At 40.6% G+C, this 19,171-nt stretch overlaps 1 protein-coding gene and 1 long non-coding RNA gene across 4 annotated transcripts in view; one reads left to right on the top strand and one right to left on the bottom strand.

Annotated features, from left to right (window-relative positions):
- The window catches only part of Gigyf2 (GRB10 interacting GYF protein 2), a 121,009-nt gene extending 115,147 nt beyond the window's left edge, over positions 1-5,862 (top strand). For all 3 annotated transcript variants that reach the window (XM_040753094.1, XM_040753096.1, XM_040753095.1), the window contains 2 exons: positions 1,124-1,271; positions 4,077-5,862. In XM_040753094.1, the coding sequence (XP_040609028.1) occupies positions 1,124-1,271; positions 4,077-4,144 (216 nt within the window). In that variant the 3' untranslated portion in view covers positions 4,145-5,862. The remainder of the gene's footprint in view (positions 1-1,123; positions 1,272-4,076) is intronic.
- LOC121142761 lies at positions 1,248-4,079 on the bottom strand. The gene is made up of 2 exons (XR_005879846.1): positions 3,012-4,079; positions 1,248-1,843 (listed from the first exon to the last, which is right to left on the bottom strand). It is a non-coding gene; the product is annotated as an uncharacterized LOC121142761 (long non-coding RNA).
- Positions 5,863-19,171: the final 13,309 nt, after the last annotated feature.

Genomic DNA, 19,171 nt, shown 5'->3' with positions numbered 1-19,171 from the left:
CAGTTGGCAGAAATTGGGGCAATATTTTGGGAACAAATCCCTTCTGGGATTGCCAGTATTGAATAACGTGTGTGACTGTAGCCTTTGATGGTATACTGCCAGCTGGTTCTCAACCTGTCCTCTGACCTGTGTACTGTGAGTCAGTCAGGTGCATGTTTTGCCATACTGTTGAGGCCTGTTGAGGTCAGATGTGTGTTGCATTTCTTAATGGATGATACAGACACTGTATCTGCTAGAAAACTTAGGATAGTCATTCTGGTATAGCCGAGTGAATGAATGCCTAAAGTTCCAGGAGGGACTTTATAGAGATATCAGGTATCAAGTAGAGTGACAGTTCAGTGACCCTCTCTCTTTTTGTATTGCCAGTACTGGCTTAGGCTTTTTTTTTCCTTAAGATTTATTTTTAAAATAACTCATGTGTACTTATGTGTCAATGAGTATGTGCACATGAATGCAGATCAAAGCATAATATACCCATGGTGCTGGCAGTTGTAGGCTGCCTGATGTGACTGCCAGGAATCAGACTCAGATACTTTACAAGAATAGTTTGTACTCTTAACTGCCGAGCCATCTCTCTAAACTGACTCTCGTGTGTGTGTGTGTGTGTGTGTGTGTGTGTGTGTGTGTGTGTGTGTGTGTGTGTGTGTATGTGTGTGTGTGCGTGTGCGTGCGTGTGCGTGTGCGTGCGCGTGCGCGTATTTGAGCACATAGGTATATGCACCATATGGAAGTAACAAATACTTTTTGGGACTGGGTGGTGGTGGTGCATGCCTTTAGTCCCAGCACTTGGGAGGCAGAGGCAGGTGGATTCTGTGAGTTCCAGGCCAGTCTGGTCTACAAAGCTACACAGAGAAACCCTGTCTTCCCCCCACCCACCCCCCCAAAAAAAGAAATACTTTCTACTTTTGGGAGTTGGTTCTTTCCTCCCACTGAGTTCTGGCCATGAACTTAGGCCATCAGACTTCTGTGGCAATTACTTTTGCCCTATGAACTATCTCACCAGGATTTTTGTTTGCAGACTCACACTTGAGAAGGAAAGGCAAGCCAACCATTTTCTTAAAGCAGTCCACATTCATATGTGCTGTATAATTGTAGTTGTGCTATTTTGTTTCTTGTTTCACAGGACTCTGTTTGGGGCATGAACCATAGTACACTCCATTCGGTATTTCAGACCAATCAAAGCAACAACCAACAATCCAATTTTGAGGCTGTGCAAAGTGGCAAGAAGAAGAAAAAACAGAAGATGGTTCGAGCAGATCCTAGTTTATTAGGTGAGAATAGGCCGGGAGTCTCAGCCTGGATGGGAGGAAGGTTTGGGTGATGCGAGTAACCAGGTAAATCATAAATCACTACTGTCTTTATGGTAAAGATTAATTTTACTTACTGGCCTTAAGAGAAGTAGCTAGTATTTCCTGGGCATGTAGGTGCAGGAGATGCACCTCATGTGCTGGGACAAGCAAACTAATAGTATTATGGTCCTTCAAACTTTAAAGCATTGCTTGCCTTTTTTTTTTTTTAATATAATTATTTTAAATTAGAAACAAGCTTGCTTCACATGTCAATCCCAGCTCCCTCTCCCTCCTCACTTGCCTTTCTTACAAAGATAAGGATAACAGGTGGCAGTAGAGCCTGTTCTCAAGTTCTGCTGCTGGTTTGTGCTGGAAGCAGATATTCAAAGAAGCAGCACTTGTTCCATCCACTTGTATGGATACTGGGTGATTGCACTGCTAGGGCGCCCAGTTCTCCCGGCCAGCGAGCTGGGCTTCAGGCCTCCGCCACTCTTCTGTGGTGAACACCTCCTTGTCTGGTACTGAGGGCTGTTGTCTTCACACACAGCAGCCTCCTAGAAAAGCAGACTCCCAAATTAGGGCTTTAAAAGACTGGTGGGAATGGTGGGGACTGGTATTTCATAAGTAATGAATATAAGTTGCTGTTTCTCAAATTGGCCCAACAACCGCACAAGTAGTGATGGAAAATGAAACTCTTTTCTATTTTTAAATATGAAGGTAATATACTTGACTGTCATAGAGCCCTTATTTAGAGCATTAATATCAAACACAGGTTGAAAAGTATAAAATCTGAAAGAAATAGGTGAACAGGCTTCTTTTTTTTTTTTTTTTTGGTTTTTCGAGACAGGGTTTCTCTGTTTTGGAGGCTGTCGGTCCAGCCTGGCCTCGAACTCACAGAGATCCGCCTGCCTCTGCCTCCCGAGTGCTGGGATTAAAGGCGTGCGCCACCAACGCCCGGCATGAACAGGTTTCTAACTGTAGCTCTGGCCAAGAAGTCCTTAGGACTTGGCTTACAGGTATGAGAGGTTGCTCTGCCGATGTGGCCCAACTGTTTATGTTTGCTGTCTGCCATGAACCCCAGAAGGCAGGGACTTAAACATCTCTCAGTTCCAGTGTGGGAGATAGATGGGTAGGTCTTCTTAGAGCTCAAAGGCTCCATTATTCTGAAGGGAGGACAACCAGCACTTAAAGGACAAGAAACTTGACCATGAAGTGCTGAGGGGACTACTTGGGCGAGTGAGCTTTCCATGTGAAAACCACTTCCTACTTAAGCCTCTTTCTGGAGAGTCCTGTGTTTATTCACTTTCATGTGTTACTAATCAATGTATATATTCTGTGTAAAGTTACAGAATTAGAAAAGTTTTCCATGCACATACTGGATGAATAGCTTTCGGCTGGATCTAGAAGTATCCATTGCAAGAGCAGATTGAAAGGGAACTTTAATTCTGAAACAAACCAACAGAGGGAGCCCCAGCCTCGTTTCACTTCCCAGTGTCCTTCACTCTACTGTGATCATACTAATTTTAAGGGTTCCAAAGTAGCCAGTGTAAGCCATTTGGGGGTGATAATACACACCTAGCAGAGTCCTCCTGGGAGGTTGGGCTTCCCTTTCCTACAGAGGATCATAGTCCTAAAGAAGTCATGCGAGGGAGTGTTCTAGACCTAGGAGGAAGTGGTCTGTGGTGCAGCTGAGAGGACAAATCCCCCTTTTTGTTGCCTTACCTTTTGTGGCACCCACAAGGCTGTTTTTTGTTGTTGTTTGTTTTTTGTGGCGTTACGAGGCTGAGCTTTGAAATCAGTTAAGTTAGACCATGTCTTCTAAACAGCCTCTCATGGTAATCAGGAGATTATAACATCAGATAACCGTTATTTCTTCATAGGCTTCTTTTCCTGTCTTGATTGAAATTAGTTGGTTTTAAAATTACATTTCTTGTTCTGTTGCATACCGCTCATTGTTTCCATTACATTTCATTTGTTCTAGACATGGAATCAGATAACCCTGATTCAGAATAGAGTGAATAGCTCATTTCATAGATTATTGGTTTTTAAATTTACCAAATAAAACCTTTACCTCAAACATATGAACACTAAGTCTTCAGTATTTCCAAGGGAAAAAAGGTCTTGTGGGTGGGTTATGGGTTGGGACATGACAGCAGCTTGTCCCATGGCCTTCTTGGTTAGTAAGCAGGCTTATTTATTTTTTCAAATCTTATTTTTGAGTCTGTTAATTAAGCTATTTTGTTATGTAAGGCATTTTTTGTTTGTTATTGGAACATTTCAAATGTGTATTTATTTGAAAATTTTAACACTGAAGTACAAAACTGAGGGTGTGAAAAACCCACCCAATACCAACAACTTTGTTGGAGTGGATGGCGCCGCCTGTTTGCTTTTGGTTTTCAAACAGCTGCTGAAACAGTTGAGAATTCATCTAGAGTAGAGGAACTGGGAAACTTTCTGGGAGTCGCTCACCCAAAGAGGCCTACTCACTAAATTTTTATCAACTTGTGATTATGGATTTCATTGGAAAAGTTCTTCCACATGGCCACTAGCATTAGGTGTCATGTGTCATGTGTCCTGTTAGTGATGCTTCTCCTATGCTGACTCCATTCCAGTCTGATCAGAGGTGCCTTTCTGCATAGCTCTACTTGCTTACCTTTCTTCCTTCTGTCTTCCTCCAGTGCCCAGTGTACTGTAAATCTTAAGCACAAGAGGCTTGAGTCCCGCCAATTGCTTGATGGAGAGCCACTTGGCAGAACAGTCACTCACAAACTTACTTTCTTCTTGTAGGGTTTTCAGTCAATGCGTCATCAGAGCGACTCAACATGGGTGAGATTGAGACTCTGGATGACTACTGAGTACCTGCCGCTGTGCCAGCCTTCCTCCTCCTGCCTAGTGACCATGGATTCTCCTCGTTGGACACAACACACATTCACCATTTGCTCTCTGTCACTCTGCAACAAATCACAGAACCAATCATCTCAGGCTTTTTTTTTCCTAGCCCCTGGTGTCCAATTATTTTAGATCACTCTTGGTGAGCATCTCAGACTGTACCTAAGTGGACCAGACCCTTTGTCTTGGAGATGGCAGTTGGGATTGCTTCCCAGCAGGGCTGATAATTCGCAGCACACATTCACTGTGCGTTGATTTCCATCTACTGTCTCCTGAAAGTGTGTTGGAATCTGCCAATAGCAGGTTATTTTCTCTTGTCACTTTTTTTGTTCTGTTTGTTCCTTCTCCCCATGCCTCTACCCTGCCCCCAATACAGGCAGAGGGTCTTAACTGGTGCAGTCATGAAGAGAGTTAATGGTTATGAGACATTGGCCAGCAACAAATGCTCCCCTGGATGGTGACTTCACTATTGCCAGAGCCAGGCAGAACTCTGTCTGGAGATTGCATGATCATTGCTAACTTTGGGATTGCATCAGAGGCCTGAGGGGGTGGGTTGTAGACTGGCTTGTTTGATGTTGCACACCCTCACTTGTTCTTTCTGAATATCTTTCTGGAGAAAGGATTCATGTTTTCTTCATTAGGTAATGACTTTCCAAGCAAGCTGAGTTCTCCCCTGACATATTCCAACCTTACTGAACAAAGGAAACCCTATGGCCTGGGACAGGGACTTCTATTTTCCTTTCATATAAAAACTGATTCTCCCCCCCCCCATAAATATTTTTACTTCAAAGGACTAGGACCAGTTTGTTTTGGGCCCTTCTGTGAAAATTTGTCTCGTTTAAGAGGCATCTTTACCATATGTATGAATTTGTGTAATTTCAACTTGGATAGGGATAAACTTTTGCTTCCGATAAAAGCTGGGAATTTCATCTGTTCCTCAGAGCACCGTGTGTATGTTTTGCCGTGGCCCTGAAAGATTCTGTGTAAAGATTCTGGGATGGCACGCTGTTTGCCTTTTCTGAAAAGAGTGTACAAAACCTGACCATCTTTAAGACCTTCATCCGTGGAGACCTCTATGCAGGAGGATACAGTGGGATGAGGGGCATGGGCAAGAACAGGAGCAAGAGTCCTGCTCCTACCTGTTCACACCAAGTAGAGATGTACGCAAGCTCTGTTTATAGACAAACTGATGGCCTCCACCAGACACCTGTACAACATCACCTGGGATGGTCAGTCGTACCTCGAGGGAGCTGTGTGCCAGCTGTGCCTGTGCAAGAGGTGCTGTGTGCTGTGTGCTGTGGTGGGCAGCTTGTAGGTGAAGCATCTTTGGTCAGCAGTGCCTGGAGAAGGCTGGAGTTGCTCTGAGAGCAGTTTGGGTTTGGAGGATTATATTTGGTTTCTATTTTTATTATTTTGGATCACCACTCTCCCTATCCCTTCTTGCCTCGATCCCTCCTAAATGTGTACAATAACTATACAGAGACTGCTACAAACTTGTAAATAGTTTTTGGATCAAATAGCATAAGGAGCTGGGGGACCATTAAAAAGTGAGACTCCTACTTTCCTTTGCTTTGTAAATTCAAAGGGGGGTTGGGGAAGAGGGATAGTTTAAAATGTTTACAAAACTTTAAGCTCCCTCGGAACTTTTGCCAGTGTGGAGGAAAATAAAAGAACTTAAATGAAATGTGGTTTTGGTCTCTCCTGTACTCACCTCTCTTGAGGCTGAGGTTGGCTTGAAACTCTTGTTCTTGGTGTCAGGCACTGGTGGTGAGAAGGCAGCTGGGGTCCTCTCCCTGCGTGGAGCGCTGACTGGTCTGTGTTCGGGAAGGTAGAGGTTCAGATGAATGTGTTAAGTCTCCCTTTGTGCTAAACTCTGGCCTGGAGACTGCCTTTGAACCACAGACCCTCAAAATGCCCTTCCCTGAAACTTGTCCAACTCTTTTAAATCAAGCTGTGCTTTTTATTCCAGCGAGGTAAAAATAAATCTAAAAACAAAGTGGGAGCCTAGTGGACATACTGGGGGAACAAAGTCATTTTAGTTATGGAACATTCCATTTGCTAACCCTGGTTTTTTCTTCCCTGTTTGCTTCCCAGTTAGTGGAGAATACCACTCTTCTGGAGACCTTTTTCATCTTTCAATTGTGCTTTTTTTTTTTTTCATATTCTCTTTACTCACTCTTGCTTACAGTCACCACTCACCACCTTCTATAAAATTATTTCCTTCATTATTCCTCCGGGGTTCTTTAAGGGGGTGGGCAGTCAAGGAACTCTGGGCATGGTGTATGTTAAGCTTTACATTCTACCACCGGGTGACACACAAGCCCCTTACTAAGTTTTAAGCTCCTTTGGTAATTTGGAAGATTGGGTCAGAACTCTTACATATAACAAAATCTTAACTCTCAATTCAAAGAGGTACTCAATTTGCATATAATGTACAAATATGTCTTCCAGAATACTTTAAAATCATCTCTAGATGACTTGAAATGCCTCCGTTCATATGTTATATAAGAAAATAATAAGTATATATTGTGTTTATTACTTGTGTCATTTCCTCTGGGTAGTTTCCATCCTTGGTGGGCTTAACCTGACAGTGCAGAGCCTTCGGTGCTGAGAACTAGCTGTATGTGTTTTTTGTTGTTGTTGTTTTGTTTGTTTGTGTTTGTGTGTGTGTGTGTGTGTGTGTGTGTGTGTAAAGCAAACAAGTTTGGTAGCCCCTGTTCCGATCCCTATTGCTCTATAGAAAAATGTTGACAAATTGTCTTGTAGCAGGTACCTCATTGTGTTGGTAATTATGTGGTTGTGAGTTAGGGAAGGAATCATGATGACTGTTCAGATGTCAGCTGGGGTTGCTTGCTTTATGAAGGCTTAATGAGGTAGACCTTTCTGGATTGCCACTCAGGTAAGTAACTGACAGTTGGTTGCAGCAGGCTGGACCTCAGCTGATAGTTGCAGAAGCTGTTAACATTGGCTTTAGGGGATGGGGCTTGGCAGGTGGGGGTAGGTCTCCCTCTCCTTGGATTGCTTACTGTGATACTGTGTTTGATTCCAGGGGCAAGAACAAGGCCTGTCTCCCACCTTGATGGAAAGAGTGGCAAGGCCACATTGCCAAAGAGTATAGCCATTTGAAATACCAGCACAAAATGAGTTTATCCATCTCCATCAAGGACTGTTTTCATATTAAATTGGGGTGTGGGGTGTTTGTGCTTTAAATCTCTGGGTCATGATACTTCTGACACATTTGTGTGTACATGCACCTGCCACTGTAGATGTGTGGAGGTCAGATACTCTTGTCCTCAAGACTTAGCAGCAGGTGCCTCAACTCAGCTATCTTGCCACCCTGTAAATTTTTAGTGCAACCATTTTATTTATGTATGGTATGACTAATACACATAATAATACCACTTTTAAACATGGACACAATGGTAAATTTTTGCATTCCTCAAGATAAAAAAAGCCCATGTATGAAACTAGTGATGCTTTGAGATGAACATTGTTGTGCAGTGGGATTGTGAAGTAACGTTTCATGAAAGGAGCAGCTGGCTTGCGGTGCCAAGAGACACAGCCATGCACATCCCACACGAAAGTTGGCCATCTTACTGATGAGTTTCTTAAGACCCCAGTGAAAGTCTAATTGGTGCTGTCTTTGGCACTTGACTGGTTAATTCTTGGTATCCTAATTTGCTTCTCTTTTGCTATGATAAAACAACTAACTAGAAGAGGAAAGAGACTATTTATCTTAAAGCCCCTGGTACAATTTATCGTTGAGGAGAGTCAGAAGGAACTGTTGACAGAAGTTTCTGTCCTGTCCCGGTCCCACAGCTGTTTAGTTCCAAATAAATATACAAAGGCTTATACTAATTATAAACTGTTTGGCTGATGGCTCAGGCTTCTTATTGGCTGCTCTTAATTATTAACCCATTTCTATTAAACTATGTATTGCCACGAGGCTGTGGCATAACCATAATGCTTCATCTTGTTACTCCTTTAGTGGCTACATGGCAACACACTCTGCATTTCTCCTCCCAACCTTCTCCTAGTCTGGTAGACCTGCCTATACTTCCTGCCTGGCTTAATCCTGCTTCCTGTCTGGCTTAATCCTGCCTGTCCATTGACTGAACAGTTTTATCCATCAACCAATAAGAGAAACATTCACAGCATACAGAAGGACATCCCCCATCAGAACCTGGAGGTAGGAACTGACCAATCTGATAGAGGCATTTTCTCAATCATATTCCATCTTCCAAAATGACTCAGGTTTCTATCAAGTTGACAAAACTAACATGACCTACAGGCCAGTTTGCAATTAATAGACTTGAGTACATAGGTGAGGTGCAGCATCTCAAGTGGGGGTAACCACTATTTCAAATGTCTTAAGTTGATGCAGGGAAATTTAACAGTCTCCAAGGCAATGTAGTATGGCTTCCAGAGGTCTCCATTTTAGCATAAGCTTCTATTAACCCTTCCTTCCTGTCTTGTCTCTGGGACTGCAGTACTCGCTTGGGATCTTGGGTTGCTATCAGACTTTTAAGGCAGCTAGATGTGTAATAATAATTTTCAGATGTTTGGTTCCCTATGAGTGTTGATCATATATAGTGTCTTGTAATGTTAGTTGTATAGAAAGCCTAAACCTGCTCAATGGAATTTCATCCATAAGTTTGTCAAATCTATCCCCAAGGCAGTGTGGCATGGCTTCTAGAAGATTCCATGTTAATATTAGCCTCATTATAACTCAGTGTCCTTACCTGTTAGATTGTTTGGGGGTAGGGTATTGGCCCAGGTCATCTTGGGAACTTAACAGAACCAGTCCTGTCAGGGACCCCTACAAGCTTCAACTGGTAGGGAGAGATCCATGGTAGGTGAAGAATGAAACGAGTCATTATCATCTTTACAGGCACTGGATTAAAAGTTCAGACCATTTGATTTATTCTTACACATTTAAGTATAGTAAAACTTTGGGGAAAGGTTTCCATGTGACAGTTCACAAAAGAGCTTTAGGCATAGCTACATAGAAACTCCCTAGCAAAGTAACAAAGCACTTGTGACATTAGCAATGAGAATGAGTTCTATTGACTGATAGCAGAGCTCAGGGCCAGGATCTGAGGATGCATAAATATAATACTAGATTCTTTTGGTGCAAGATGCAAAGTTCTAGTCACTGAGAGACAAAGCTCAGGAATAGGGCCTAAACAATACCCAGGATTTAGGAAACCTGACTCCATTGAGTAGCAAAAAGATCACCAGGTTGTTGGACATTTACTCCCATCTTCAGGGTGAAAAGGTATCATTTCCTTCTCTTGAAGAAAATAGAAGCCTTTGTGTTTAACAATTATGGATTTTCTTTTTTAAAGAGTTATATTTATTATATATACAGTGTTCTATCTGCATCTACCCCTGCAGGCTATCATGTCATTGCTGGGACTTGAACTCAGGACCTCTGGAAAACCAGCCAGTGCTCTTAACCTCTGAGCCATCTCTCCAGCCCCCAATTCTGGATTTTCTAATGCTTTCTGTGAGCTGTACCTCCTACAGAGTTCATGTCCCAGAATTCTAACCTGGAATGGGGTCCTATGCTGGTGTTCAATATTCATAGGATTCTAAGTGAGCAATCCCCATGACCAGCTGCTCCAGAGCTTCCCTTCAGCTCCATCCTTCTACTGTGAATGAGTGTGTGAGCTCTCAGGAAAGGGACTGCTGGTCCTTGGGTTCTTAATAATGCATGTTGGACCACCTTTCAGTTTCACTGAAGGGGACTCAGTGCTCTAGATTACTGTGAAGAGTCATGATGACCAACTCTTATAAAAGCATTTATTAGGGGCTGGCTTACAGTTTCAGATGTTATCAGTGCAGCAGGAAGCATGGCAGCATGCAGGCAGACATGATGTTGGAAAAATAGCTGAGAGTTCTACATTTGGATCCAGAGGCAGCAGGAAGAGAGTCAATGGGCCTGGCTTGGGCTTTTGGAATCTGAAATCCTACTCCCAGTGACATACTTCCTTCAAAAAGGCCACACCCACTCCAACAAAGCCACACTTCCTATTCTTTCTCAAGCAGTGCCAAATCACTGATTATTAAACATTATTAAACAGGGGTCATTCTTAACCACAGAGACTCAAGCTGAAATGCAATAATTGTGTCACTTATGTACAGGGGCAAATACCTTCGTGGACTTGAATCACATAAAATGAATCTGAAGCAGGTCAGGGGCCCATCATGAAAGACAAGCTAGTTTATGAAGTCAAATAAAAATGGAAGAGACATTGGCGTTAGATGTATTAAGAGCAGTCTGGAGGAGGAAACTTCACTCTAAAAGATCAATAGACTGGGATGCTCCTGACATGCAATTTTCTTCCAGTTGCACCTAGACATGTATCAGGCAAGCAGGTAAGAGAACTGCTTCCAGACTGCATCCCATCCCTGCCACCCACTGAACTCTGCTCCTCCAAGACCTATTCTGCTGCCCAGCCCCATAAGCCTCAACATTCTCCCCATAGCCAGCCCATTTCCACAACCCTAGCAGACTATATAGGCACAGGTGCAAAGTATACCAGTTGGAAGAACAGGTGAGTGACTGACCTCCTAGCTAGACTGCCCCAAAGTACAGGCCCTAACTAAACCACAGGGGCACACCCCATGCTCCTCCCTGTCCCCACATCTGGTGGAATACCACTGCTTTGATGCAGCCCCCACCAGTCAGCAAGCAGGCACCTGAGCCATCCTCTCTGTAACCAGCCCTCCCCTGCACATCCAACACGCTACATAGACACAGTTGCAAACCACACCACTTGGAAGAACAGGCACTGGCACAAGCCACACCAGTTGCAAGAACAGGTGAGTAAAGGCTGGTGTAAGAATACATTCAACAACTGAAAAAGCAATATGGAACCACCAGAACTCAGTGATCTTACAACAGCAAGATATGAACATTCCAATGCAGCTGAAACAAAAGAAAACGAGCTTAAAAATAGCTTTATGAAGATGATAGAGGCTCTTAAAGAGGAAATGAAAAATTCCCTTAAAGAAAACCAAGAAAAAAACAGGTGAAGGAAACTGTTCAAGACTTGAAAACTGAAATAGAAACAAAGAGAACACAAACCGAGGGAATTCTGGAAGTGAAAAATCAGGGGAAGCAAATAAGAACTACAGATGCAATCATCACCAACAGAAAGAGATGGAAGAGAGAAGCTCAGGCATTGAAGATACTATAGAAGAAATAGATTAATCAGTCAAAATAAATGTTAAATACAATAGATTCCTAACACAAAACATCCAGGAAATCTGGAATACCATGAAAAGACCAAACCTAAGAATAATAGGAATAGAAAAGAATTCCAGCTCAAAGGCACATAAAACATTCAACAAAATCTAGAAAACTTTCCTAACCTAGAGAAGGACATGCCTAAAAAGGTGAAAGAAGCTTACAGAACACCAGATAAGCTGGACAAAAAAAAAATTCCCTTACCACATAAAGAATTTTAAGAGCTGCAAAGGAAAAAGGGCAAATATATAATGGTAGACCTATCAGAATTACACCTGACTTCTCAGTGAAGACTATAAAAGCCAGAAGGTCCTTTACAGATGTTTTACAAACACTAAGTGACCACAGATGCCAGCCCAGACTACTATACCCAGCAAAACTTTGAATCATCATAGACAACAAGATATTTCACAACAAAAACAGATTTAAACTACTTATCCACAAATCCAGCACTACAGTAAGTACTAAAAGGAAAATTCCAACTCAAGGAACTCAGATACGCCCATGAAAACACAGGCAATAGATAATCTCACAACAGCAAAACCCAAAGAAGGGAAATGCACACACTGCAGCCACCACCACCAAAACCAAAAAATAACAGGAATTAACAATCACTGGTCAATAACATCTCTTAATAGTAATGGACTCAATTCACCAATAAAAAGACACGGGCTAACAGAATGGATAAAAAACAAACAGGATCCATTCTATTGCATACAAGAAACACATCTCAACTTAAAAGACAGACATTACCTCAGAGCAAAGGGAAAAGATTTTCCAATCAAATGGAACTAAGAAACAAGCTTGTGTAGTTATCCTAATATTAACAAAATAGACTTCAAACTAAAATTAATCAAAAGAGATGGAGAAGCACATTTCATATTCATCAAAGGAAAAAAACCATCAAGATGAATTCTCAATTTTAAATGTTTATTCTCCAAATACAAGGACACCAATATTTGAAAAAAAATACTAAAGCTTAAATCACACATCAAACTACATACATTAATAGTGGGAGACTTCAACACCCCTCTCTCACCACTGGACAGGTCTGCCAGATAAAAACGTTATTAACAGAGAAACAAGGGAACTAACGTGACTCAAATGGACCTATAGACATCTACAGAACATTCCACCCAAACACAAAAAATATACCTTCGTCTCTACCTCATGGAACCTTCTCTGAAAGTGACCACATACTCAGTCTTAAAGCAAATCTCAACAGATTACAAAAAAAAAAATTGGAATAATCCTGTGTATCTTATCAGACTACCATGGGTTAAACTTAGAGTTCAACAACTATACAAACTACAAAAAGTCTACAAACTCAAGGAAACTGAACAATTCTCAACTGAGCCACCACTAGGTCAAGGAAGAAATAAAGACTTCCTAGAATTCAATGAAAATGAATCCACAGCATACCCAAACTTATGGGGCACTATGAAAGCAGTGATAAGAGGAAAGTTTGTAGTATCAGTTGACATAAAGAATTTAGAGAAATCTCACACGAGAAACTTTTTGTCCTCTTTTTTTTTTTTTTTTTGCTTTGTATTTCAAGACGGTTTCTCTGTGTAGCTTTGGTGCCTGTCCTGGAACTTGCTCTGAGGACCACCAGACTGGCCTCAAACTCACAGAGATCCACCTGCCTCTGCCTCCCTAGTGCTAAGATTAAAGGTATGCGCCATCCCTGCCCAGCCATACCAGCAATTAAACAGCACACCTGAAAGCTCTAGAACAAAAAGAAGGAAACTCAGGAGGAGTAGACAGCAGGAAATAATCAACTCAGGCCTGAAATCAATAAAATTGAAACAAAGAGAACAATACAAAGAAGCAATGTAACAAAGAGTTGGTTCTTAGAAAAAAATCAACAAGATTTATCCAAACTAACCAAAATACGTATAATATCCAAATTAACAAAATCAGAAAAAAAAAGGGGACCATAACAACAGACTCTGAGGAAATCCAGAGAATCATTAGGTTATACTTCAAAAACCTGTACTACACAAAATTGGAAAATGTAAAAGAAATGGGCAACTTTCTTGATAGGTACCACATACCAAAATTAAATCAAGACCAGATAAACAATTTAAATAGACCTATAATCTCCAAGGAAATAGAAACAGTCATTATAAAAGTCTCCTAACCCCCCCCAAAAAAGCCCAGAGCCAGATGGTTTCAGCACAGAATTCTATCAGAATTTCAGAGAAACCAATGCTCTTCAAATATTTCTACACAATAGAAACAAGGATGCAACAAAGAATTACAGACCTATCTCCCTCATGAACATTGATGCAAAAATACTCAATAAAACACTGGCAAACTGAATCCAAGAACACATCAAAATAAAATCATTCACAATGATCAAGTAGGTTTCCTCCCAGAGATGCAGGGATGTTTCAACATAAAAAAATCTGTCAATGTAATCCATCATATAAACAAACTAAAAGAAAAAAATCTTACTAGATGCTGAAAAAAAGTTTGTCAAAATCCAACATCCTTTCATGATAAAGGTTCTGGAGAGGTCAGGGATACAAGGGTCATACCTAAAAAAAAAAAAAAAAACATAAAGGCAATGTACAGCAAACCAACAGCCAACATCAAACTAAATGGAGAGAAACTGAAAGTGATTCCACTAAAATCAGGGACAAGGCAAGGCTGTGCACTCTCTTTGTATCTATTCAATATTGTACTGGAAGTTTCAGCAAGAACAATAAGACAACAAAAGAAGATCAAGGGGATACAAACTGGAAAGGAAGAAGTCAAACTTTTACTATTTTTAGGTGATATATTTACTCAATGGAGGTTGTCCTTGAACTTGCTCTGTAGACCAGGATGGCCTTGAACTCACAGAGATCTGCCTGCCTCTGCCTCCCGAGTACTGGGATTAAAAGTGCTATGCTCTCTGGTATTTGTACAATAATTAAATTGCCTAATGGTGAGTATTTCTAATGACATCCTATTGTTAAGTGATATATTGCTATACTTACAGAGATACAAACAACAGGTCACAAAAGAGGTTTACTATACCTCTCAGATGCCAGGAAGACCTTCCTAAGGCTGTTATGCTCTCTCCTATCATTTTTCCAGTACCTATGGATGAAAAATCAACAAAGAAAAAGGACCCAAATGGCTTCATTGCACATCAGTGGGAGCCAATACAGCTAAAAGATTTGAAGGGAATCAAGGAGGCTGTTGTCTCTTATGGTATACATTCACTTTGTGTCAAAGAGTTACTGAACTCATGGTCAACCACGAATATCAGCAGTACTTGAAAATTCGTCTCAAATACAATGGAGTGATTTATGGAGGGAAGAATCAAAAGTCCTCGAGCTTCAAAGCTTAAAGAAAGGTTATGAAGCTCCCCAAGATGAGATTTTTTAAAGGGTCTTTATGCTGACCCACAGACTGCATATGATGAACACATCTTGTCTTTATGCCATATAGCAGCCTTGAATGCTTGGGACAAGGTTCATGAACCAGGAGAGAAAATAGAACCCTATACCAAAGTGGTACAGGGACCAAGAGAATGGTTCACTGAATTCTTACAAAGATTGTCCAGAGCAGAGCAGTAGAATTGCAGGTAGCTGATCAGATTCTAGGTGAATACTCACAGAATCTCTAGCTTATGATAATGCAAATCCACAATGCAAACAGGTACGTTAGCCACTGAAGATCAGATCAACACCATTGGAGGAATGGGTTCTATATACAGCTAACCTTGAGTATAAAGATCAAGGTACAGAAGAGAAGTGATCTTGAAAGGTTTAAAGAGGCACCAAGATGCCCGATGCCTTAACTACAGTGATATAGAAGCTTGGGTAGGAGAAGCAGTCTCCAGAGGTTTAAAAAGACATCTAAATACCAGATGTTTTAACTGTGGTAAGATAGGACATCTAAGAAGAAATTGTAGGCAAAGCATTCCTAGAAATAATGCTCCTCCGAGGAATGACTCAAACAGAAGGCCTCAGTCTTCTGGATTATGTAGGAGATGTGTCAAAGGCCAACACTGGACCAATGAATGTAGGTCAACCAGAGACAGACAAGGTATCCCTTTATAATAGGGAAACTCCTTGGGGGGCCTTCGAGTAGTCCAGTCATTCCCAATCACTGTGGAGGACAATCTCCCCCAGGACGATTAGAAGATCCACTGCCTATTGTAAAGAATAATACTGCTCTGGATGATAGATTAGCTACCAAGGATGAATCAAACATAACTGGAGGACACAAAAAAAACCATATATTTTGGCAAACTTCTATACAGGACCAGAGACCTACACTAGAAGTTAGAGTGAACAACAAAGTGATTGTTGGCCTTTTGGACAGTGGAACTGATGTAACAACCATCAAAAATGTTGGCCTCAAGATAGCCCCTACAAGAGGTAAATGTTTGATTCTTAGGGATTGGAACCCTAACTCAAGTAAAACAAAGTACAAGATGAGTGTATAGAGCCAGAATGACAAAGGGGAAGACTGAGGCCATATATCGCAGACGTCACAATAAATCGCTGGGGTCATGATCTATTGCAGGAATGGAATACCCAGATTAACATTCCTCCAGTATCATATATGAATCATAAGCAAGCTGTTGGTGGTAGAAAAAATATTGTAAGACACTACAGAAAACAGACACCAACCATCCAGGCTGTACATAAACAGAATACAAGTGCCAAACCTACAGAGGAACCAAAAGGTCTACCCTTAAAATGGCTAACAGATGAACCTATCTGGTCAGGGCAATAGCCTATACTCTCTGAGAAGATAGAGGCTTTAAAAGACTCGGAAGGCAGAGGCAGGTGGATCTCTGTGAGTTCGAGGCCAGCCTGGTCTACAGAGTGAGTTCCAGGACAGCCTCCAAAACAATACAGAGAAACCCTGTCTCGAAAAACAACAAAAAAAAAAAAAAAAAAAAAAAAAAAAAGAGCTGGTTAAGGAACATCTAAATGCTGGACATATTGAAGAATCTACTAGCCCTTGGGATTCTCCTGTATTTGTTATCAGAAAGAAATCTGGTAGCAGGGCATTGGTGGTGCACGCCTTTAATCCCAGCACTCGGGAGGCAGAGGCAGGTGGATCTCTGTAAGTTCGAGACCAGCCTGGACTACCAAGCGAGTTCCAGGACAGCCTCCAAAGCCACAGAGAAACCTTGTCTCGAAAAACCAAAAAAAAAAAAAAAAGAAAAAAAAAAAAAAAAAAGAAATCTGGTAAATGAAAAATGCTTAGGGACCTGAGAGCCATCAATAAAGTAATTAAGCTTATGGGCTCTCTACAGCCTGGAATGCCATTGCCTTCTTTGATACCTAAAGGATAGCCTATTATAGTCATTGATCTAAAAGATTGCTTCTTCACTATACCTTTACAAAAAAAAAAGATAGGGAAAAATTTGCCTTTATGGTACCTACCTATAACAATTCTTAGCCACTTAGGAGAAACCAATGGAAGATCCTGCCACAGGGACTTTTAAATAATCCTACCCTGTGCCAATATTTTGTGCAAAAAACCTTTGGAAATAACTTGCAAACAATTTCTACAATCCATAATTTACCATTATATGGATGATATATTGTTGGCTGATTTGAAGGAAGGACTGTCAGAAAAGATTATGAGACAGTACAGGAAATTTTACCTCATGGGAATTACAGATTGCCCCTAAAAATACAGAGAGGAGATTCTATCAATTATTTAGGATATAAAATAGATCTACAAAACATTAGACCACAAAAAGTACAGATCAGGAGAGATTGTTACCAGACTGTTAATGATCTTCAAAAACCACGAGGAGAGATTTCTCAACTACAGACAATTATTTGAGTAGAAGGGCATGATTTGAAGCATCTAAAAATGGCCCTACAGGGGGACAAGAACTTAAATAGTTCACGAATATTATCAGCTGAAGCTGAAAAAGAATTAGAATGGGTAGAAAAGAGAATACTAGAAGCACATGTGGACTGTGTGGATCCAGAACTAGACTGTATTCTGGTTATTTTACCATCTAGAGAATACCCCTCAGGAATTTTGTGGGTTTTTTAAAATAATTTTTTATTTATTTAAGTTAGAAACAAGCTTGCTTCACATGTCAATCCCAGCTCCCTCTCCCTCCCCTCCTCCCTTGCACCCCCCCACCAACTTCCCCCCAATTCCCCATCCAATCCCACTAGACTCTAGTGGAAGGGTGAGGCCCTTCATGGGGAATCTCCAAAGTCTGCCATGAATTTTGATACAGAGAGAAGATATCATACTAGAATGGATATTTCTGTCACATAAACAGAATAAAAAACTGAAGACATATATAGAAAAGATCTCTGATTTGATCTTAAGAGGCAAATTAAAGCTTCGTCAATTAACTGGAAGGGACCCAGCAGAAATTATAGTACCTTTAACTAATGAGGAAATTTCATCCTTGTGGAAGGATAATAAATATTGGTAAAGGGTTTGCAGTAAATTTTTGGGAATGATTAGCAACAATTATCCCAAAACTGAGAGAATCAAATTCATAAAGAAAACAATTTGGATCCTTCCATGTATTGTAAGAAAAACACTAATCTCTGGAGTCTATACACTCTACACTGATGCAAACAAATCAGGTAAAACAGAATATAAATCAGGAAATGTAAGTAAAGTAGCTCAAAGCCCTTATAACTCTGTGCAAAAGGCATGGTACTTATGGATTTTACAGAGCCTCTCAATATAGTTGCTGACTCTCAATATACAGAGAGAGTCATTTTACACATTGAGACCTGTAAATTTATTCTTGATGATACAGAATTAACTTTACTGTTTATACAATAAAAAGAAATTATCAGGAATAGAACTCATCATATATATATATATATATATATATATATATATATATATATATATAACACATCAGATCCCATGTGGGTCTGTCAGGTCCTTTTAGCACAAGACAATGATGAGGTTGATTGTTTATTAATAAAAAAGTATGCTAGAAGCCTCAAAATTTCATAAAAAACACTATGTAAATAGCAAAGGCTTACAAAAGGATTTGTCTATCACTTGGCAGCAAGCCAAGGAAATAGTAAGACACTGCCTAATCTGTTCATTCTATAATCAAACTCCATTACCAGCAGGCAGTAATCCCAAAGGTATTCATAGAAATAAGATTTGGCAAATTGATGTGTTTCACTTTCTAGAATTTGGAAATTTAAAATATGAGTACCGTACAATAGACACATTTTCTATGTTTCAGTGGGCCACTGCTCTTAGCTCTGAAAAGGCTGATTCTGTTATCACACACCTGTTAGAGGTGATGGCTATTATGGGTATACCTACCCAAATAAAAACTGACAATGCTCCAACATATGTCTCCAGAAAATTGAAACATTTTTTCAAATATTATAACATAAGGCACATAACTGGTATACCATACAGTCTCACAGGATAAGCAGTGGTTGAGAGATCTAACTGCAACTGCACTTTAAAAGAAATGCTCCATACACAGGCAGGGGGAGCAAAAACTCCAAAACACAGATTACATAATGCTTTACTAACACTAAACTTTCTTAATGCGAATGAGAAAGGACAAACAGCTGCAGAAAGACATTGGACTACAGAAAAAACTTCTGAACTAAATCAGCTGGTGTACTTCAAAGATGTGTTGACCTCAGTTTTAAAAAACCAGGATATGTGTTATGTTGGGGAAGGAGTCTCACCTTTGTTTCCACAGGAGAAGAAAAGCTTTGGATTCCATCAAAATTGATCAAGATTCCGTCCAAACAGG

Source organism: Mesocricetus auratus, unplaced genomic scaffold (genome assembly GCF_017639785.1).
Source record: "Mesocricetus auratus isolate SY011 unplaced genomic scaffold, BCM_Maur_2.0 Super-Scaffold_100010, whole genome shotgun sequence".
NCBI classification, from domain to species: domain Eukaryota; kingdom Metazoa; phylum Chordata; class Mammalia; order Rodentia; family Cricetidae; genus Mesocricetus; species Mesocricetus auratus.
The sequence above is the reverse complement of the archived record's forward strand: the minus strand, read 5'-3'. Positions and strand labels throughout refer to the sequence as shown.